Here is a 24316-nt window from a genome sequence, read left to right on the forward strand (position 1 = left end):
TTAGAAGCTCTGTAGAAAGTGTCTCTATGTCTTAACTTAGGAACCTCTCTCATCTCTCCCACTTGAAGATCTGCTTCAGTTTTCTTTCTCCGAAGCCTCTTGAGGTGTCTACCTGCAAAAGAGATTCTCTACTAATGTAGGTTGTTTAACTGCTTAGTGAGCTGTTGGTAATCTTATAGACCAATGTTTAATTGGAGTTAGACAATTAGCTTGTTTAATATAACTGGAAATTACAGCTTTGGGAGTGTTATGAAGACTGGGATATTTTTGGAAAAATATATAGAAGTTCAGAATTCTTTTGAAACTAGAAATGACGAACCTTCACCTTCAGTCACCTTGTGTTCTGTTGACATTAGAAGGGATAATTTATCTTCTAATTGTTCTCCAGTCAACTAACAGCAGCTCCACTGCCTGGACAAAAATAGCAGTGACTGCATTCCATTTTCAGCTGTGTATTTATTTCTTGAGGAGATCTGCCAGCCAGTTGTCAAGAGGTGTTACATTGCACATTGCTCCAGGAGAGCCTCTGTTCCATTGCAATCTCCAGCTCCAACCAGCAGCTCTACTCCTATTCTCAAATTACTCACTATTTCACAGTAATTGACAGATCATCTTGCTAAATTTAGTTTGAGCATGGAATGCCTGCATGGTTACAGTTGAATTTTCCCATTTGTTTTAGAGTCATAGAGCACTATACCACAGAAACAGGTCCTTTGACCCATCAGTCTGTGCTGAACACCCCACACTGGTCTGAGTTGTTATTCTGCCTGGTCCCATTGACGTATACCTGAACCATCCCTCCATAACCCTCGCATCCATGTACTTATCCAAACTACTCTCAAACATTGCAATCAAACCCACGTCCACTGGCAGCTCGTTCCACACTCACACCACCCACTGAGTGAAGAAGTTCCCCCTCTGGTTCCACTTAAATATTTCACCTTTCACCCTTAACCAATGCCCTCTACTTCTAGCCTCAGCCAACCTCAGCGGAAAAAAACCCTGCTTGCATTTACCCTATCTATACCCTTATAACATTGTATACCTCTATCAAATCTCTCCCCATTTTCTCTCCCATACTTCAGGGAACAAAGTTCGAACCTATTCAACCTTTCCCTATAACTTGGGTCCTCAAGTCCCAGCAATATCTTTGTAAATTGACCATATTATAATCTAATATAGATAATCATTAATGTAGATGACAAACAACAAAGGAACCAGCATGAATCCCTGTGGCATACCACTAGTCACAGACGTCCAGTTAGAGAGGCAACTATCTGCTACCACTCTCTGGCTTGTCTTGCTAAGCCAATGTTGAACCCAATTTACTACTTCATCCTGAATGCCAAGGGGCTGAACCTTCTGGATGAGCCTCCCAAGTGGGACTTTGTCAAAGGCCTTGCTAAAGTCCATGTTGCTCTTAATACTTCACTTTTGAATAGCTTCTCACTTACCAAGCACATCTTTGCTGGAAAAATGCATTCCAATCCACGCTATCAGATCCTTTCAGATGCCATGAAAAATGGCCTTTCTCTGATTTAGAATGCCAACCCAAGGACTAGTCCTATCCTTCTCCATAATTATCTTGAAATTAATGAACATCGAGTTCTTTACCGTATGGATGTCCTGATCAATATGTGGAAAGGTAAAATCACATTTCATCACAATCTTATTTTTCTTGCAACTGTCTGCTATCTCTCTATGAATTTGCTCACCAAAATCCCACAGACTATTGGGAGGTCAATAATATACAGAAACCAATATAATATGACCATTAATATAGACACCAACTTTTTTATTCCTCCACTCCACCCATATAGCCTTAGCAGACAAGATCGCCGATCTGTTCTTTCTGAGTACTGCCGTGACATTTCCCTGGTGAGTAATGCCATTCCTCCCCCTTTAATACTTCCTCCTCTATCATGCAGAAAACCATGGAAATCCGGAACAATGAGATATTAACCATGTCTCAGTAATGGCTACAATTTCATACTCCACAATTTGGTCCATGCACTAAGCTCATCTGCCTTACCTGCAATATCATTGCATTGAAATAGATGCAACTCAGAACTTTAGTCCCACCATGCTCAGCTTAGGGCTCCTGTCTTTGTTTGTGGGCTTAACATCTACTTTCCCCACAACCACTCCAGTATCTACACTTCACTCTGGTTCCTAGTCTCCTGCAACTCCAGTTTAAACCCCCTTGTGCAGCTGTTAGTCCCTCCCCAGTTCATCCCATCTGTACAGGTCCCACCTTCCCTGGAAGAGATCCCAATGATCCAAACATCTGAAGCCTTTTCTCCAGCACTATCTGCTTAGCCTTGTGTTAAACCGTATTATTTTCCTACTTCTAGCCTCACTAGTACGTGGCACAGTTAATAATCCTGAGATCACCACTCTCGAGGTCCTGTCCTTTGACTTAGCACCTAACTTCCTGAACTCACTCAGCAGATCCTTGTCAACATTCTTGCTTATGTCGTTGGCACTGATGTGGACGATAACCTCTGGATGCTCACCTCTCCCTTTGGAATGTTAGGGACTTGGTCCGAGATGTCCCCGACCCTGGCAACTGGGAGACAACATACCATCCACGAACCTCGGTCTTTCCCACAGAGCTTCCTGTCTGTTTCCATAACTAATAAATCCCCAAACTCTACTGGTCAGCTCTTCTCTTGCATTCCATTCTGAGTCACCGAGCCAGACTCAATGTCAGAGACCTGACTGCTGTGGCTTTCCTCTGCTGGTAAGTTTACTTTAGCCCCACCTCGCCTCGCCAAAGGCTCAGTCCCCCACTCTGACTCTGTCCCACTTAGGCAATGGCTTCTCTGCTTAAACCTAACTAATTCTTATTGGTCCTTGGCAAGTGTCTAATAATCCAAACAATCTCAAGCCCTGCTGAAAGTCTCGACAGGCCGTGCTCGCTTTTAAAATCCGGTGCAAAACTCCACAAGCAACCGACGCGGCAAACTCAGGTTGCCGGTCTGAAAATGTTTACACTCGCACTGTTACGGGCGGAAGTTCCCACTTGCTTCAAAAAGGCAACAATTATGCCAGTGTCTAAGAAGAATAACGTAAGCTGCCTTAACGACTATCACCCCATAGCACTCACATCGACAGTGATGAAATGCTTTGAGAGGTTGGATATGTCTAGGCTGAACTCCTGCTCAGCAAGGACCTGGACCCATTGCAATTTGCCTATCTCCACAATAGGTCAACGGCAGATGCAATCTCAATGGCTCTCCACATGGCTTGAGACCACATAGACAACACAAACACCTACATCAGGATACTGTTCATCAACAATAGCTCAGCATTTAATACCAGCATTCCCACAATCTGGATTGAGAAGTTGCAGAACCTGGGTCTCTGTACCTCCCTCTGCAATTGGATCCTTGAATTCCTAACCGGAAGACCACAAACTGTGTGGATTGGTGATAACTTAACCTCTCCGCTGATGATCAACACTGGTGCCCCTCGGGTGTGTGCTTAGCCCACTGCTCTACTCTCTCTATACCCATGACTGTGTGGCTAGGCATAGCTCAAATATCATCTATAAATTTGCTGATGATACAGTCATTTTTGGTAGAATCACAGGTGGTGACGAGAGGGCGTACAGGAGTGAGATATGCCAACTAGTGGAGTGGTGCCACAGCAACAACCTGGCACTCAACGTCAGTAACACGAAAGAGCTGATTGTGGACTTCAGGAAGGGCAAGATGAAGGAACACATACCAATCCTCATAGAGGGATCAGAAGTGGAGAGAGTGAGCAGTTTCAGGTTCCTGGGTGTCAAGATCTCTGAGGATCTAACCTGGTCCTATTGATGTAGTCATAAAGAAGGCAAGACAGTGGCTATACTTCATTAGGAGTTTGAAGAGATTTGGCATGTCAACAAATACATTCAGAAACTTCTATAGATGTACCGTGGAGAGCATTCTGACAGGCTGAATCACTGTCTGGTATGGGGGTGGGGGGCTACTGCAAAGGACTGAAAGAAGCTGTAGAGGGTTGTAAATTTAGTCAGCTCCATCTTGGACGTAGATGTCCTCCATCCCAGGACATCTTTAGGGAGCGGTGTCTCAGAAAGGCAGCCCCCATTATTAAGGACCTCCAGCACCCAGGGCATGCCCTTTTCTCACTGTTACCATCAGGTAGGAGATACAGAAGCCTGAAGACACACACTCAGTGATTCAGGAACAGCTTCTTCCCCTCTGCCATCCGATTCCTGAATGGACATTGAATCCTTGGACACTACCTCACTTTTTAAATATAAAGTATTTCTGTTTTTTGCATGTCTTTAAATCTATTCAATGTATGTATACTGTAATTGATTTACTTATTTATTTATTTTTTATTTTTTTTCTCTCTCTGCTAGATTATGTATTGCATTGAACTGCTGCTGCTAAGTTAATTTCACGTCACATGCCGGTGATAATAAACCTGATTCTGACTTCTCTACCACCTTCATTCCAACACGACTGCCCCTCCCTCAACACCACAGCCCTCAATATCACCTCAGGTTGGAAGCCTGAGTTTGTATGATATTAAGCCACCCTTCTCAGTTAAAAAAACACTATTTCAGGAAAAGCATTTTCCTTTACAATTAATAATTTTGAATTACTTAGTTCTCACCTGCAGCTGAAAAGGAGTGTACAGAGCCCATTGATTTTAGGATTGAGGGCATCGACTCAGCTGCCTCTGCTACATAGAAACATAGAAACATAGAAAATACATGTTTCTTTTGTGAGAAAACACACCCTCGCCCAGCTGAGTAATTCTAAACCCTCATTTTGTGCCATATTAATGCAATTTAGATCTAGTGCGTAACTAGATTTCCTGTCAGGGAATGAGGCAGGGCAGGTGACAGAAGTTTGTGCGGAGGGACACTTTGCACCTGGTGATTATAATGCCATAACTTTCAAGGTAATTATGGAAAAGGACAGTTATGGTCCTTGGATTGAGATTCTGCATCGGAGGAAGGCCAGTTTTGATGGTATCAAAAAGGATTTGGCAAGGGTGGATTCAAACCGATTGTTTTCTGGCAGAGGTGGACTTGGTAAGTGGGAACCGTTCAGAAGAGAAGTTTTGAAAGCAGAGTTTGTATGTTCTTATCAGTATAAAAGGCAAGGTTAACAGGCTTAGGGAATCTTGGTTTTCAAGAGATATTGAGGTCCTGGTTAAGAAAAAGGAAGTGCATAGCAGGTATAGGCAGGCGGGTATAAATGAGGTGCTTGAGGAGTATACGAAATGAAAAACAACCCTTAAGAGGAAATAGGAGAGGCTGAAAGAAGACATGAGATTGCTCCAGCAGACAAGGTGAAGGAGCAGCCTCAGTGCTTCTACTGATATGTTACGAGCAAAAGGATAGGATGGGATAGAAGGGGACAAAGTTGTTCCACTGGAAGATGCGTGGAGCCAAAAGAGAGGGGGGAGATCCATGGAATGTTTGCATCTGTACTTACTCAGGAAATAGACACAGAGTCTATAGGTGTGAGGAAATACAGCAGTGAGGGCATGGGTCATATATAGTTACAGAGGAGGAGATGTTTGCTGTTTCGAGGTAATTTAGCATGGACCTGACAGGGCCTGACAGGTGTTCCTTTGGACCCTGTGGGAGGCGAGTATAGAAACTGCAGGTTCTCTAGCAGACGTATTTAAAACAACCCTAGCCACAGCTGAGGTGCTGGTGGATTGGAGGATAGCTAATGTTGTTCCATTGTTTAAGAAAGGCTCCAAGAATAAGTCAGGAAGTCAGAAGACTATGGACTTGACATCAGTAGTGGGAAAATTATTGGAATGTATTCTAAGGGACTGGATATATTCAAAATTCAAAGTACGTTTATTATCAAAATATGTATAAATGATACAACCTTGAGATTCATTTGCTTCCAGGCAGCCACAAAGCGAGAAACCCAAAAGAACCCAATTAAAAAAAAAAGACCAACCCCCAATGTGCGGAGAAAAAAAAGCACAAATCATGCAAACAATAAAAGCAAGCAGCAGCATTCTGAACGAAACAGAGTCCATAGAGCCGAATCCTGCAGCAGCTGGAGTAGGCCCTTTGCCTCGGTCTCAGTTCATCACATAGAGGGGAAAGTCTCCGTGAAGATCGACACAAAGCCCATAGCGGCTGGAGCAGTCTCACAGCCTCAGTGCCACAGAGAAAGGTGTGAACATCGCAGAAGAACGAGAGGAATCGGCCTGACCCTTGCCTCTGGTCCCGACATCCTGCCTTTCCAGTCTATCTGGGCCGGCATTTAAATCGTCCTAACACTGGATCATGTTGCACACTGAGAAGTAAATATTTGGATGGCGAGGGACTGATTAGGGATGGTCAGCATGGCTTTAAGTGTAGTTGGTTTTGTCTAGCAAATTTTATTGATTTTTTTCAAGGAAGTTACCAGGAAAGTTGGTGAAGGCAAGGCAGTGCATGACAGAGAGCACTCGGTAAACGCATGCCTTACACATGCACATTCACACAAACACTGCCTTGTCATTCTGCTGGAGTTGTGCTGAGTGTACGCACCTTAATATCTGCCCCAGTATATTCTCACAATGGGTCCTAAACCAAGCTGACACGTTTGGGTTGGCTTTATGGTGCCTTTTCTGCCTGACACAGTGGGACATTCCATTTCTTTAGTAATGGGGATATGTAAATGTGTAAATGTGGTTTGTATACTGTACTTAAGGTCGATATTTCTGTTTCTTGCGTACTATGATTGTAACTACATCGTGGGATGCATCACATTCTAATTGATGAGTTAACTTTGTTGGTAATTAAGGATGGTATGGCTTGGTGCCTAATAAAACAAGGTTCTTTCCCCTCAATGAGAGAGAGATCGGGGCTGACAGGAGTTCAAACTGGACAAAAATTGTATGGAGCTGTTGTGTTTTCTGGTAGATACCTGTTTGTAAATATTGCCAGTTTTCTTTTCACTATTTTTGATAATGTTGGTAAGTTTGAGTTTTGCCACATCCTTGCACTAACGTGCAAGCGACTCCAGCCATTTTTCCTTTGATCATAACCCACGTATCTAACACAGTGGGATGTTGTCTATAAATACAGGTGAAGATCAAGGATGAAGATGAGCTTTATATGATCTTAAATAGGTTTTTTGCGTCTGTATTTACTAAGGAAGCTGGCATGAAATCTATGGAATTGAGGGAATCAAGTAGTGAGACCATGGAAACTGTACAGATTGAAAAGGAGGAGGCGCTTGCTGTCTTGAGGAAAATTAAAGTGGATAAATCCCCGGGACCTGACAGAGTGTTCCCTTGGACCTTGAAGGAGACTAGTGTTGAAATTGCGGGGGCCCTGGCAGAAATATTTAAAATGTCGCTGTCTACGGATGAAGTGCCGGAGGATTGGAGAGTGGCTCATGTTGTTCCGTTGTTTAAAAAAGGATTGAAAAGTAATCCGGGAAATTATAGGCCGGTGAGTTTAACGTCAGTAGTAGGTAAGTTATTGGAGGGAATACTAAGAGACAGAATCTACAAGCATTTGGATAGACAGGGGCTTATTAGGGAGAGTCAACATGGCTTTGTGCGCGGTAGGTCATGTTTGACCAATCTGTTGGAGTTTTTCGAGGAGGTTACCAGGAAAGTGGATGAAGGGAAGGCAATGGATATTGTCTACATGGACTTCAGTAAGGCCTTTGACAAGGTCCCGCATGGGAGGTTAGTTAGGAAAATTCAGTCGCTAGGTATACATGGAGAGGTGGTAAATTGGATTAGACATTGGCTCAATGGAAGAAGCCAGAGAGTGGTGGTAGAGAATTGCTTCTCTGAGTGGACGCCTGTGACTAGTGGTGTGCCACAGGGATCAGTGCTGGGTCCATTGTTATTTGTCGTCTATATCAATGATCTGGATGATAATGTGGTAAATTGGATCAGCAAGTTTGCTGATGATACAAAGATTGGAGGTGTAGTAGACAGTGAGGAAGGTTTTCAGAGCCTGCAGAGGGACTTGGACCAGCTGGAAAAATGGTAGATGGAGTTTAATACTGACAAGTGTGAGGTATTGCACGTTGGAAGGACAAACCAACGTAGAACATACAGGGTTAATGGTAAGGCACTGAGGAGTGCAGTGGATCAGAGGGATCTGGGAATACAGATACAAAATTCCCTAAAAGTGGCGTCACAGGTAGATAGGGTCGTAAAGAGAGCTTTTGGTACATTGGCCTTTATTAATCCAAGTATTGAGTATAAGAGCTGGAATGTTATGATGAGGTTGTATAAGGCATTGGTGAGGCCGAATCTGGAGTATTGTGTTCAGTTTTGGTCACCAAATTACAGGAAGGATGTAATTAAGGTTGAAAGAGTGCAGAGAAGGTTTACAAGGATGTTGCCGGGACTTGAGAAACTCAGTTACAGAGAAAGGTTGAATAGGTTAGGACTTTATTCCCTGGAGCGTAGAAGAATGAGGGGAGATTTGATAGAGGTATATAAAATTATGATGGGTATAGATAGAGTGAATGCAAGCAGGCTTTTTCCACTGAGGCAAGGGGAGAAAAAAACCAGAGGACATGGGTTAAGGGTGAGGGGGGAAAAGTTTAAAGGGAACATTAGCGGGGGCTTCTTCACACAGAGAGTGGTGGGAGTATGGAATGAGCTGCCAGACGAGGTGGTAAATGTGGGTTCTTTTGTAACATTTAAGAATAAATTGGACAGATACATGGATGGGAGGTGTATGGAGGGATATGGTCCGTGTGCAGGTCAGTGGGACTAGGCAGAAAATGGTTCGGCACAGCCAAGAAGGGCCAAAGGGCCTGTTTCTGTGCTGTAGTTTCTATGGTTTCTATGGTTTATTTGTCACATGTACGTTACCTCACCTTTTAAACATATATTATTTCTGTTTTTTGCAGAATTTAAAATCTATTCTATATATATATACGCACTGTATTTTATTTATTTATTATTTTATTTTGTTTTTCTCCTTCTATATTTTGTATCGCATCAAATTGCTGCTGTTAAGTTAACTAATTTTATGATACGTGCCAGTGTTAGTAAACCTGATTCTGAAATTTCAGAACATTCAGTAGAATGCGTCATTTTGCACCAACAACCAACACAGTCGGTGGTTTGTGCTGGAGACAGCCCATCAGAGTCGCCATGCTTCCGGTGCTAACATAGCCTTCCCACATCTCACTAACCGGAACCCTACATCTTTCTGGAATGTGGCAGGAAACTCGGACAGGCACAGGGTGAATGTACAAACACCTCACCGTCAGTGGTGGAAATCCAACCCCAATCGGTGATCATTGGCACGGTAAAGAAATTGCACGAACACTGCACTACATTTATAATGCATCTATTTCACACATTTCCAAGTTTCTAATATGTAGAACAAAACAACTTATTTCTCATCCCATCAGCATCCGTCTATATCTTTCTCCATTAGCATCTGTACTATAGACCCTACAATCCTTTGCAACTTCCAAATTATAACCACATGCTGGGAAAGAATTCCTCAGCTCCTTATTGAATTTATGGCACTTTATGCTCTTTGAAGTAGAAATAGAAACAAGCAGCTTCATTAGGTCAACTTTGACAGGTCCCACATGGGAGTTTGGTCAAGAAGGTTCAGTCGCTGGGCATTCAAGATGAGGTACTAATCTGGATTAGACATTGGCTTTGTGATTGTAGATGGTTGCCTCTCTGACGGGAATCCTGTGACTAGTGGTGTGGTGCAGGGACCAGTGCTGGGTTCATTGTTGATCGTCATCTGTATCAATGATCTGGATGATAATATGGTAAACTGGATCAAAGTTCAAAGTAGTTTTTGTTATCAAAGTACATATGTCACCATGTACATCCCTGGAGTTCATTTTCTTGTGGGCATACTCAACAAATCTATAGAACCATAACTGAAACAGAATCAATAAAAGACCAAAGTGCAGAAGACAACCAACTGTGCAAACATTTATTTATTAATTTACCGGATGTGGGCATCGCTAGCTAAGCCGGCATTTATTGCCCATCTCTAGTTGCCCTTAAGAAGGTGGCGATGAGCTGCCTTCTTGAAGTACTGCAGTCCCTGAGGTGTCGGTACACCCACAGTGCTGTTAGAGAGGGAATTCCATGATTTTGACCCAGTGACAATGAAGGAACGGCAATATGTTTCCAAGTCAGGATGGTGAGTGACTTGGAGGGGGACTTCCAAGTGGTGGTGTACCCAAGTATCTGCTGTTCCCGCCCTTCTGGATGGTAGTGGTCTTGGTTATGGAAGGTGCTGCCTTAGGAACTTTGGTGTGTTGTTGCAGTGCATCTTGTCGATAGTACACACTGCTGCAACTGTTGGTCGATGATGGAGGGATTGGATGCTTGTGGAAGGTGTTCCAATCAAGCGGGCTGCCTTGTACTGGATGGTGTCAAGCTTCTTGAGTGTTGATGGAGCTGCAATCATCCAGGCGACTGGCGAGTATTCCAATGCGTTCCTGACCTGAACTTTGTGGATGGTGGGCAGGCTCTGGGGAGTCAGGAGGTGAGTTACACACTGCAGGATTCCTAGCCTTTGACCTGCTCTGGCAGCCACAGTGTTTATATGGCTAACCCAGTTCAGTTAACCCCCAGGATGTTGATAGTAGGAATTCAGTGATGGTGGTGCCACTGAATGTCAAGGAATGATGGTTAGAGCCTCTCTTGTTAGAGATGGTCATTGTCTGGCACTTGTATGGCTCAGATGTTACTTGCCACTTGTCAGCCCCAGCCTGGTTATTGTCCAGGTCCTGCTTCACAATCTGAGGAGTCACGAATGGTGCAGAACATTGTGCAGTCATCTACAAACATCCCCACTTCTGACTTCATGACGGAAAGAAGGTCACTGAGGAAGCAGCTGAAGATGGTTGGTCCTCGGACACTTCCCTGAGGAACTCCTGCAGTGGTGTCCCGAGGAGATGATCAAACTTCAACCACCACAACCATCTTACTTTGCAAAAGAAGAAATAAAAATAGTAAATAAATAAGCAATAAATATGGAGAACATGAGATGAAGAGTCCTTGAAAGTGAGCGGATTTGCAGATATCACCAATATTGGGGGTGTTGTGGACTGCAAGGAAGGCTATTAAAGCTTGCAATGGGATCTGGACCAGCTGGGGAAATGGACTGAAAAATGTCAGATGGAATTTAATGCAGGCAAGTGTGAGGCATTACACTTAGGAAGGACCAACCAGGTTAGGTCTTACATGCTGAGCGGTAGGGAGGATTAATGGTATAGTATAGACTAGATAGGCCGAATGGCCAGATTCTGTGTTGTAGTGTTCTACGACATTATTACTATTCTCTCTCTGCCATCTTCAGGCAGATTATTGTCAAATGCAGGGCCTCATGGATATGGAATCCTTCAGTAAGGACCCTCACCACCTGGGAGATGCCCTCTTCTCATTACTACCATCAGGGAGGAGGTACGGGAGCCTGATGACACACATTCAATGCTTTAGGAACAGCTTCTTCCCCTCTGCCATCAGATTTCTGAACAGTCTGTGAACACTACCTAACTATCCCTTTCTTGCCCTACTTTTTATGTTGTTACTTACAGTAATTTCTGTTAGTCTTACACTGTACTGCTGCCACAAAATATCAAATTTCACAACAGATGTCTATGATATTAAACTTAATTCTGATTCAGATTCAGATTATCTTGGTTTATCTCAACCCAAATTTATCCTAAGCTGATGCTCACCATTCTTACTATTCTTACAAGGGGTAATGCTTTCTAACAGCAGCAGTTCAATGCAATACATAATATAGAAGAAGAAGAAAACAGATCAATCAATCAATTTACAGTATATGTATGTAACTCTCAGTTCGGCTAGCGGCTTAATATAGGGGATGACAGCCTCCCGGCCGGGCCAAACTTAAGAAATCTTGTTTGGGTGGATGCTGTGCGATGTGTCCCCTGTTACACATCAGTATCACGAAATAACAAACAGTACACAATATGCAATTAAATGATTGAGCTTTATAATCCTTAATTTGATTACATGGTTAGTAAAGAAAAAAAAATAAAGGCCTATTCTCATGAAACAGTCTAATGTGCAAACGTTGGAGCTCACTGACAAGCCGTTCGTCCACCATCGACCTCCTCCGATCGTCACTGACGTTTGGACCCTTGCTCCAAGTCCAGTCCGTCCGGCGGTCTACCAACTCTCCATTCACGTCTTCTCTCCTCATCCCACCCCCCCCCCGGCAAAAGACCGCGAATTCCCGGCTCCCAGACGCACAAGAAAGAACAACATCCCGCTCATTGGTTAACATGTCCCGTTATCTCTAGTCATAACCCAAACATCGCTGCTACAGAGAAACCATTACCTTAGCAGTGGAACGTTACAGAGAAGCCATTACATTAGCAATGAAACCTTACAGCGTGTTACACATGTATTGAATAGATTAAAATCGTGCAAAAAACAGAAGTAATTATATATTTAAAAAGTGAGGTAGTGTTCTCGGGATCAATGTCCATTTAGGAATCGGATGGCAGAGGGGAAGAAGCTGTTCCTGAATCGCTGAGTGTGTGTCTTCAGGCTCCTGTACCTCCTACCGGATGGTGACAATGATAAAAGAGCATGCCCTGGGTGCTGGGGCTCCTTAATAATGGACGCTGCCTTTCTGAGACACTGCTCCTTGAAGGAAACTTGCAAGGTCACAGAGAAAACATTAAAAACTTCACAGAGACAGAATGATGTCACCTGCTGAATTAAAACCAGCACTGGAAACTTTCACCTCTTATCGCACCAGCCTGTGATTACAGCATGACCTGTCTGTAAAGTTCACCACAGTATCCTGGCTCAGCTGTCCACCCAAATCTCCCTAACCATAACCGGTATCAGTACTTAAATTCAAGCTCAAGGCGAGGAAGGGAAATATATTCACCCATCATTGTTTGGTCTAGATCCTAAACGTCCTCCCCATCTTCGCTGTAGGTGTGCCTTACAAGGTAGTAGTGGCAGGCTGCAATAGTTCCAAAACCAGCTTACCACCATCTTTTCAGGGGCAAACTTGGATGGGCAATAAAAGCTAACCTTGCTAATGATGCCTAGATCCTGACAAAATAAAGGAATTCAATATTAACACCTTCTTCCTCCTTCCCCTCCTCCCACCTTTTTATTCTGTCGTTCCCCCCCCACCCCCCCTTACTTTTCAGAACTGAAGAAGGGTCTTGGCTGGAAACGTTGACTGTTTATTCATTTCCATAGCTGCTGCCTGGCCTGCCCAGCTCCTCCAGCATTTTGTGTGTGTTGCTTGGATTTCCAGAATTTGCAGATTTTTCTCATGTTTATGAAACACCTTCTGATGTTGCTTGGAATGGTCCCAGGCTCTGTCTGTTCCAAGAACTGCAGCGCACCATGTGCTCTAAACTGTGCATTCACAGTAACATGTAAATCTTAACTCCTTTCCAATAAGAATCTTGCACCATTCGTTCCTTTTCAATTTTCTAATTATGATACCCAATTTTATAATTTAATCTACATTTGTCATTACTCAGCTGCCACGTCATAGCTCAGATTTTGTTGTTTTCTTTAGTGATTGTTTTGGGTTTGTGGGGAAGGTTTTGTGGACAGAGAGGATAGTTAGGGCTTAGGTTAGGGTTTTAGGGACAGTAATGTGTGGGAATTAGAGGACAGGCTTGAGGCCTGAGACTTAAGTCTCTGCACCGTGTTCAAAAGACAGTGACGTGGACATGGGACATCCACGGGCCAGTCCTGGATGTAATAGTGTGCATGCGCCAGTCGTGCATGCAGCCTGGTACAGCCGTTCCGATCTATTCTTACTTTCTTCTTCTTACTTTTTAATTTACGTAAGTTTTTGTATTTTTTTTCTCACGGTAACACGTCGAAGCTGCACCCTCTCTAGCATGCTGGTAGAGGGAGTTTTATTTGGGTTTTCTTTAGTGCTGGAAGTGGTTAAATCCCGACACGCGGGACAGAAGCAAGGTCGCATTGTGTATTTCACGGACCAGCAAAGACCGGCCGGCTTAGCAAACAGAGCGGTGGACACTCCTGCTGAAATCCGGAGGAAAACACACAGAGGGGGATCACAAAGCAAGGAAAGAGGACCGGGTCGAAACAACAGAGACTTTTGGAGAAGAGGAGTTCGGTGGGTAATACCGTTCCGGCTGACCGGAAGTGCACTGAGAGCAGTAAGCGTAAAGGAGTTGGGTGCTTACTGTTCTGGCTAACAACGGACGGTGCAATCCAGGGTATATTACGATCGAGGAACGTGTTTGCAGACTGGATATTGAACTTTTTACTGTTGGACTTCGGCCACATTCCACCGTGATACAACACTTGGCGGCACAGGAGGTCGTTCCTGCCTGTGGCCATCGAACGTGCAGCTCCTCCCGTGGAGGGTCAGACACCCTGAGCCAAATAGACTGGTCCTGGACTTATTTTCCATCTGGAATAGTTTGCATTTTGTTGTTTGATTGTTTGTGGTTTTTGTATTGCTATATTTACGCTCTGTTCTTGGTTGGTGCGGCTGTAACGAAACCAAATTTCCCTTGGGATTAATAAAGTATATCTATCTATCTATCTATCTATGGCCGACACACCAACATGGGTGAAGGCTAGTGGCTCCCCCAGGGTCAGTGAGATAGTTCCAGTGTTGGACTTCCACGCGGGCAGGTGTAACAGGGTCTGATGGTCCCCCGGGTTCATGAGTCAGTGAGACTGGATTTCGAGGCCTGGTGTTCAGTGATCAGCTAGTCCTGTGTTGGATGCTGAGAAATGAGGTTCGAGGGACGGGTCGGAAATCTGGTGGTCGAGGCTCTTTGGCTGGAACATTGTGTATGGGACCCTCTGCAAGTCCGCTGGCGTAGTTGAAGGCCCAATGCCCATGTGCCTGCGACCGAATCCGGGTCCGCTGGAGGCCGAAGATTACGGACTGTCTTGACGTTAGAGGACCGTGTACCTGCATGGGTGGGAGGGAGGAATGAGAACTTGTTTTGGTGTTATTGTTTCGTTGCTCTTTTGTTGTTCTGCTGAGCGTTGCGGGTACGCTGTGTTGACGCTGGAATTGTGGCAGCACTTGCTGGCTGCCCCCAGCACATCCTTGGGTGTGTTGGCTGCTAATGTAAACAATGCACTTCACTGTACATATAATAAATAAACTTGAATTCTGAATCTTGAAACTTCACTGGCAGAAGGCTGTATTACCACACAACGTGTTTACGCTAGACTGCCATTATTAAACTGGCAAATAGGAGTTTATGGTGGAATTATATCGTAAATAATGAGAGGATTAAGATTAAGATTGATTTATTTATTTGTTTATTGATTGATTGATTTACTGATTGAGATACAGTGTGGAATAGACCCCTCCAGCCCTTTGAGTCACACTGCCCAGCAATGCTCTAATTTAGTCCCAGCTTAATCACAGGACAATTACAATTTACAATTTACAATGACCAATTAACCTACCAATTTGGACTGTGGGAGGAAACCAGAGCACTCGGAGGAAACCAACGCCGTCATGGGGAGAACGTACAAACTCCTTGCAGGCAGCAGTGGGAATTGAACCCGGGTCACTGGTACTGTAAAGCATTGTGAGAACCACTACACCGCTGTGCCGCCATTCCCACTCTCTAAGTTCTAGTGAGATCTAATCTTGTATTTTGACTCTCTGAAATTAACTGATAAATTGTAAAAATAACAAGAAAAAGTGAGAAAAGAATCTGGGGATTTCAGACCTGGAGAAGATTTTTCTAAACTCTTGCCAATCCACAAAGTCTCAGTTGAGAGTGTCCTGACTGGTTGTGTCATGCTCTGATTTACGGCAACTCGAACGCGCAGGAATATGAGAAGCTGCGTAGTTGTCTCTGTCCAACACGTCACAGGGACATCTGTCCCTCAGTATCAAAAAGGCACCATTTCTCATCAAAGATCCCCGGCATCCGGGCCGTGCCATCTTTTAGCAACTACCGTCTGGCAGGAGATACAGAAGTCTGAACTTGCACACCACCGGGTTCAAGAACAGCCACTTCCCTTCAAAGATTGAGTTCTTGAACCAATCAGTACAACTCTAATTTTTATTTATTTTAATAGGAGCTTCCGGCCCTTCGAACCACACAGCCCAGCAACCCCCTCCCCCCCAATTTAATTCTAGCCTATTCACGGGACAATTTACAATGACCAATTAACCTACCAGCCTTTGGACTGTGGGAGGAAACCGGAGATCTGGTGGAAACCCCTGCGGTCACAGGGCAAACATGCAAACTCTTTACAGGAAACAGTGGGAATTGAACCTGGGTCGCCCGTAGTACTACCCTGCCGCCCTTAATGATGCAAGTCATTACGGTACAGTGACATCATGACTGCATTGCACTAAAATTGACTTGTTTTCTTTTATTTTTATTGCTTGCAAAATTTGTGTATAGTTGATATTTTTCTTGTGCCTGCAATGCTGCTGCCAGTAAGTGCTTCATGGTAGCTGTGCGCACACGTGCTTGTGCATTTGATAACAAACTCAACTTCGATGTTCGTCTTCAGCAGCATAAACCTATTTACAATAATTAGCCTGAGTGATTGCTCAAAGGACAGGGCATTAAACGTGGGAAAATGTTACATCACCCTACAAGCATGCCAGGGCAGTGGAAGAGATTGGGACCATAGGATTAGATTAAATAAACATCCAACATAATCAAGTTGAGGAGCTTCTATCTTTAGAAAACTTTAAAGGCGAGAACTACTGAAAAAACATTGTCACTTTTTGTAAGATTTGCTTCCATGTTTGAATCTACTACAGTTCAACACACAATATTCCACACTACTTCATATTCCACAAGAAAGTTTTTAAAATGTCTATGAAATAAACTATGTTCTTTATTAGTTTATGGATGTGTTAATTTTTGATAATGTTATTATTCAGTGGCCATCGTTTGCTTCTCTGCAAAGGTGCTATTGAATCTTTTCCTTACTGCAGCTCTCGTGGTGATGTTAGGGAGTGAACAGATGTTGGCTTTGATTATTTTTTCTTAAATTGATATCCTGCTCTGTTTTGAATTGCAGGGAAGCCTTTTATCCCCAAAGAGAAGCCTGTCCAGACTGTAATGGATAGTGTTACCCTGGAGCCGGAACTGGAGGAGGCTTTGGTCAACGCTACTGATGCTGAACTTTGTGATATTGCAGGTAAGGGAAACTCAGAATACAGAAATGATTCATTTTACACCATTTCTCACTGCAGTAGAGATAACATTCATCTGTACTAAATGGGGCATATAGTGATCTACATTTTTGTTCAGATAAAGGGTTGAAATCTTAGAGGCAGAGTTCAGTCAGTATCCGAAATTATGCCATGTATTTAACACAAACAACAGAATCGGTTACTGCTCTAAAGTTTCAATTGCAATTCAGTTGCCTGCGATTCTTTTATATCATTCTCAATTTCAATATGCCAGATTAGCCTTTTATAACCTTCCCAAATGATTTTGTTCTTTCACCTGCGAGGCCAGGTGTAAAAATCGTTTACATTGACAATTTGTAAGTGCACATGTTAGATTAAATGGAAATTACACTATGAAGACTGGTTTATGGCCCAGTCAGACTGTGCTGGCTCCTGTACTCCATTGAAGCCCTAGTATGAATCACATGGCCCATTCCATTTCCATAGCTATTCCTCTACTTTTCTTGAACAACCAGGCTAACCCAGCCCTTCAGTGTTGACAAGGTCCCTTTGCCATTCAATTTCTCTGGTAATGCACTTCAGTTGACCCAATCACTCTACAGAAATTCCTTTTCCCTGCTGAGTTCCATTTAAATTTTTCATATGTAGTTCCAGTTAACCTTTCAATAAGCTTGAAGGAGTGCAGAGAAAATTGACAAGGGTGTTGCCGGGAGATGGGTTATGGGAAAATGTTGAATAGGTTCGGGGACCTCATTCCCAGGAATGCAGAAGAATGAGGGGAAATCTTATAAGTGTTTACAAAATTATGAGGGGGAAAGATAGGGATTTTCCACTGAGGTTGGGTGAGACTAGAACTAGAAGTCCTGGGTTAAGAGTGAAAGGTGAAACATTTAAGGGGAATCTTAGGGGAACCTTTTTTCACTCAGAGGGTGGTGTGAATATGGAGAAGCTGCCAGTGGAAGTTGTGGATGTGAGTTCAGTTGTAACATTTAAGAGGAAGTTTGGATAAGTACGTGGATTGGAGTGGTTTGGAGGGATATGGTCCGGGTGCAAGTAAATGTGACGAGAAAGATCGGGTCAGCATGGACTAGATGGGCCAAAGAGCCAGTTTCCATGCTGTAGTACACTATTACTCTATGTACTTCTCATGCTTGGAAAAAAATTATATCACCATTTGCTATTTTGCCATTAATTAAATACGATTATCTGCATGGCCAAATCCACACATTTTTCAGTTATCTTAATTAGAAATAAAAGTTAAAATTTGGACTGTTCATTACACTTCACTGTTTATTTTTCAGCATTCATTCTGTTTTTTTTCACAAATCCATATCATCATTCATTTCATTCGCAGTGTTCCACGGAGCGTAAGGTCATCTTCATCCAGAGAAACTATTTACATTTGCTGTTTAATGTGAAATGGTGGTCGCTGTCAAAGTTGAGACTGTATACTTTAGTGTGAATGTGAGCCTGTACCAGGAGATTATTGCAAGCTGTGGTGTTTTATGTTCTGCGCTGACTGCCGTGTGCTCTGGAAGAGTACTTTTGCTACCTTTCGGTGTGGTAAATAGGTGGTTGACCACCAGCAGAGGTTCGATGGGCTGCAGGGTTGTTTCTGTGCTGCTTCTCTGTGACATTATGTTTAAACGCTGGCCTGGCCAGCTGAGAATTAACCATTTGAAATATGTATTTGTGAGCTGGCCGGAAGTGTTGAGGCTAACAACATGCATCATGATCTGCACTTTGGATAGATTATTTGGGAACTATGGTGTATGAAGACCAGCTCTCTGGCTATGTTGCTTTTTGAATGGCAGTGAAGTTCCAAATTTCCGGCATTTCCTACATCCAATGCAAGTGTCTGCTAGTGGAATACCTCAGCTTCTGATTCCATGAATATTGTGCTTTTTTTTTAGCCATCCTTGGCATGCACACACTGATGAGTAACCAACAGTACTATGAAGCCCTCGCCAGTAGTACCATAGTGAACAAGGAAGGTCTTAACAGTAAGTAATGTTGAGCATATTAATATGTGCATTGTAAGGGCTGGACTAATCTGTGCCAGACTCAACTTGTTGAGTGTGGGGTAAAACTATTAAGTTCAAAATGCAAGGTAAATTTATTATCAAAGTACATATATGTCAGCATATACAACCCTGAGATTCATTTTCTTGCGGGCATTCGCAGTAAGTAGAAAGAAACACAGCATCATCTGTCAGCAAGTTTGTCCCATCCTTCCCGCCTGCACGCGCTTTCTCCAGGTTGTCCAGCTTCCTCCCACAGGACAGAGGCGTACTGGTTAGTAGGTTAATTGGTCATTGTAAATTGTGCTGTGATCAGGCTAGGGTTAAATTGGGGGGTTGCCGGGCTGCACGGCTCGGAGGGCGAGAAGAGTCTGTTCCATGCTGTATCTAAATAAGTTAAACTTCTTAAAACAATCAATGAGAAATCGCACCCAATAGAGATGGACAAACAACCAATGTGCGAAAGACAACAAACTGTGCAACTACGAAGAGAATAATAAATAGATAAATAGTTGGATTGATAAATAACTAAATAAATAGATAAATATGCAGTAAGTATCGAAAACACGAGTTGTAGAGTCCTTAAAAATGAGCTTTTGGAGCAGTTCATCGTTGGGCTGAATGAAATTATCTGCTCTGGTTCAGGAGCCTGATGGTTGAGGGTTAGTAACTCTTCCTGAACCTGGTGATGTGGGACTTGAGGCCCCTGTACCTCTTTCCTGATGGCAGCAGTGAGAAGAGAGCATGGCCTGGCGAGTGGGTATCTTTGATGATGGATGGTGCTTTCCTGAAACTGCACTCTTTGTAAATGTGTTCAGTGGTGGGGAGGAATTTATCTGTGATGGACTGGGCTGCAGCTACTACTTTCTGCAGATTTTTCTGTGACCTGGTATAAATGTAGATGTATATAATAAATGTGACCTACTATTTTTCAGTGCAATGCTGGTACTATGCATTTTAACTCTTTCTGTCTGTTAATTATTGAAATGTTACAAATTCAATATGTGAATTAGGGTTAGCCATTATTTAAAACTCATCAAAGAGCCACATAACTTTGGGATTGCAGGAGGAATCCTTTTCTAAATCCCTTTCACAACAGTTTCAAAAGGGAACTGCCTACAATTGGAAGGGAAAATTTGAATAGTTTATGAACGATTGTCACCTAAGCAATGCCTCAGGTTTTGTTTCTAGAATTGTATTTGGTATTTAAGTGAACTAGTCAATTCTAGTTGACATTTCCCATTAAGACAAAGGTTCAGTTTTGTGCCATAGAGAATACCTTTATTTCCATTTTGAGAATTGTGTTGCCAAGTGATTATTTTGCAAAGTTCACATCAAGTCTAACTTTGTCTCTTTTGTGCAGGTGTCATACAACCCACTCAGTATAAGCCAGTCCCTGATGAACTGCCAAACTCTACAGATGTTGAAGAAACCCTGAAGAAAGTTATGAGAAATGACCCTGAACTTGAGGAGATTAACCTCAATAATATAAAGGTGACTGCAGATGGTTTATTGTCCTTGTCCATTTGCTATCCTCCAGTCTTTTGGTACCTTGGCTGTAGCCAATGAAGAAGCAAAACTCTCTGTCCAAGCCCTAGGTATATCCTCCATAACATTCTGGGATAATTTTCCTCTGTGTCTGGGTATCTGTCTACACTTATGTGTTCCAAGGCAACTAACACCTCCACCTTCTTAATACTGAAATGCTCCAGATGATCAGTTTTGATTAGGCCATGTTTGAAGTTCTGGTTATCGCATTGCAGAAAGAATGCGGAGGCTTTGGAAAGGGTGTAATGGAGGTTCACCTGGATGTTACCTGCATCAGAGATTCACCTGGACGTTACCTGTATCAGAGGTCCATCTGGATGTTACCTGTATCAGACTCTCACCTGGACGTTACCTGTATCAGAGGTTCTTAGCTCTAAGGAGAAGTTGGGTAAACTTAGATTGTTTTCTCTGGAGAAATGGAGGCTGAAGGGAGACTTGATAGAAGTATATACACTTATGAAGGGCGTAGATAGGATTGACAGAGTCTTTTCCCCAGGATAGAAAAGTCAAATGATAGCGACGTAGCTTTAAGGTGAGAGGGAGAATGTTTAAAAGATTTGTTTTATGCAAGAATGGTCGGTGTCTGAAATTCACCTCCAAGAGAAGTAGTGGGACCAGGTATGCAGAGCAGGCAGAGAGTGGTGGGACATAGACATTGTACAGGTAGATGAGATTAGTTTGGGTTGGAATTATGATTGGCACAAACATGGTGTTCCGATGCTGTGTTTTGTGCTTCAGTCTGGGTTGCTATCTTCAATATCACTGACAAAAAAGAAATATGATATGGGAGATATTAAGAGAATTTTTTATTTCATTTGTTTGAGACATTTATGTTTAAGCAATTAAAATCTGCTGACTTCATCCCATCATCAATCTCTGAGGCTTGACATGGTCTTTCTGTCAGAAACCTCAAAGCAGGTGGTCATAGTAGAACTTGCAGTTCCTTGGGAAGAACAGATTGAGGAAGTGTTTGAATGTAAGAAAGCCAATTACCAGGATCTGGTAGAGCTGTGCCAGAGACAGGGGTGGAGAGCACGATGTGAGCCTACAGAGGTGGAGTGGAGAGGTTTTGCTGGGTGCTCACTGTGCAGAACCTACTCTCTCCTTGGCATTATGAGAGCTCCAAAATAAAGAGACATCAGGACCGTCACAGTGGCGGCTGAGCCAACCAATGGATCAAGAGGTGTGACCCCCCCCCCGCCCCCCTCTGGAGTAATGCTGCTGGGACGCAAGCTAAGGTCTGATCAATCTTGGTTGGGGGTAACACTGGTTCACTTGGCTGTATTCATGCATGGTTGAATGATAATTTAAACTTGAACTTGAAGCAAATTAAGTTATTTAAGCCAATTCTAACTCTCTAACAAAAGGTTGTTCAAGAGGATTGGATTTTAAGTTAAATTGTGAACAGGTTTTATTGCCTGAAGACTACTTTTCATTTTAGTTAAAACATAATTATCATAACTCCAGAATAATCCCTAACAATTGCTGTGTTAGCCCATTTACTTTTGGGAGTTATTTTGTAAAAATACACTTTGAATAACCACCGAGATGTAATCATCTTGAAGAGCAAGACTGGTTTTCTTTGTAGCACACACAAAATGCTAAGTTTGACGTTTTGGGCCGAGTCCCTTCATCAGGACTGGAAAAGGGGAAGGCACCAGACGAAGAAGGTCAGGGAGGGGAAGGAGTACAAGCTGGAAGGTGATTGGTGAAGGGGAAGGCAGGATGGAGGGTCGGGGAGGGGTGAAGTGAGAAGCTGGGAGGTGATAGGTGGAAAAGGTATAGGGCTGAAAAAGGAGTCTGATAGGAGAGGAGACTGGACCATGGGAGAACGGGGAGGAGGAGGGGCACCAGAGGGAGCTGATAGATAGATGAGGAGAAGAGGAGGAGGCAGAATGGGGAATGGAAAAAGAGAGAAGGGGGAGAGGGGAAAATCGCAGGAAGTTTGAGAAATCCAACCTCATTCCATCAGGCTAGAGGCTACCCAGATGGAATATGAGATGCTGCTCTTCCAGCCTGAGAGTGGCACCATCATGGTGTTTGCTCCCCGTCACTGCATGGGTTTCCACAGGATGCTCCAGTTTCCTTCCACATGCCAAAGGTTGCAGATTGGTAGATTACTTGGCCACGGCTGATAGTCCCTAGTATGTAGGTGACTGTACTTTAGTGGCAGAGACTCCGAGGAATGATGTTGGGAACATGTGGAGAATAAAATGGAATTAGTCTGTGATTATTGTAAGTGGGTGCTTAGTAGTCAGAACAGATTTGGTGGCTGAAGGATCTATTACTCAGCTATGTGATTAATAGGGAGAAAATCTTTTCTGTTCCTTTCAGCTGGATTTCAGAATCAGATTTAATATCACTGGCATAGGTAGTGAAATATGTTGTTTTGTGGCAGCAGGACATTGCATAGTAATAAAAACTATAAGTTACAGTAATTGGTGTAAAAAAAGAGGGAAAATTTCTGAGAAAGTGTTCATGGGTTCATTGTCCATTCAGAAATCTAATGGCAGAGGGAAAGAAGCTGTTACTGAAATGTTGAGTGTGTGTCTTCAGGCTCCTGTACCTCCCCCTTGATGGTAGCAATGAGAAGAGGGCAGGTCCTGGGTGATGGGGGTCCTTAATGATGGATGCCATCTTTCTGAGGCATCGCCTTTTGAAGGTATCGTGGATGCTGGGGAGGCTGGTGCCCATGATGGAGCTGGCTGAGTTTACAACTTTCTGCAGCTTTTTCCAGTCCTGTGCAGTGGCCCCTCCGTACCAGACGGTGATGCAACCAGTTAGAATGCCGGAGTCAAAGCAGTCCTGTAATCACTCCTCTACCTTTCTTGAACATACCTTCTTGGTCCTCATTACTGGCACTGTAGTCTCTTGTCTCTGCCTATGAGCTGGGAGTAGAAGCACAGCCAGGTATTTGGACTTTCCAAGGTGTGAGTGTTAGTTGCAGGCCACAACCTCAAGTCAGCACAGAGATGAGTAAACTTCACTGAGCAGTGAGCTGAACACCATCCCATCCCTCGCCTTTGGCCCCGACACCCTGACCTTTTCAATTTGGCCTGATGCTCAATCAACCAAACCTCATCTTGTTCCTTGTTCTCAGGCAGAGGACTCACTGACTCAACTCTGCCTTGTCTCAGATCTGCCGCTTCAAATTGGCTCCAGGTCCACTCCAGCCATTAGTATAAATTGACTTGTTCCTTGATCTCAGACCCAAGGTAATGAATGAGCCAATTTATTATCAAAGTATGTATACAAGGGTGATTGATAAGTTCATGGCCTAAGGTAGAAGGAGTCAATTTTAGAAAACCTAGCACATTTATTTTTCAGCATAGTCCCCTCTTACATTTACACACTTAGTCTAGCGGTCGTGGAGCATACAGATCCCTTCTTTGTAGAAGTGGTCCACAGCAGGGGTGATTGATAAGTTTGTGGCCTAAAGTAGAAGGAGATGAGTTATTAACTTCAAACTTTCTGCATTATCACTCAAAGAGTTGAACTGCACGTGCATGTAACGAGAGTGTCTTGGACCTCCAGGTGGTCCACAGCAAGGGTGATTGATAAGTTTGTGGCCTTAGGTAGAAGGAGATGAGTTATATAGCTCTCATTACATGCACGTGCAGTTCAACCC

General features: G+C 43.3%; 1 protein-coding gene across 2 annotated transcripts in view; it reads left to right on the plus strand.

The window, feature by feature from the left end:
* Window positions 1-24316, plus strand: part of tmod1 (tropomodulin 1) — a 94966-nt gene that overhangs the window by 43136 nt on the left and 27514 nt on the right. For both annotated transcript variants that reach the window (XM_072281808.1, XM_072281807.1), the window contains exons 4-6: window positions 17005-17124; window positions 19033-19122; window positions 20504-20634. In XM_072281808.1, coding sequence (XP_072137909.1) covers window positions 17005-17124; window positions 19033-19122; window positions 20504-20634 — 341 coding nt within the window. The remainder of the gene's footprint in view (window positions 1-17004; window positions 17125-19032; window positions 19123-20503; window positions 20635-24316) is intronic.

The sequence above is a fragment of the Mobula birostris genome, chromosome 17, assembly GCF_030028105.1.
Source record: "Mobula birostris isolate sMobBir1 chromosome 17, sMobBir1.hap1, whole genome shotgun sequence".
NCBI lineage: Eukaryota > Metazoa > Chordata > Chondrichthyes > Myliobatiformes > Myliobatidae > Mobula > Mobula birostris.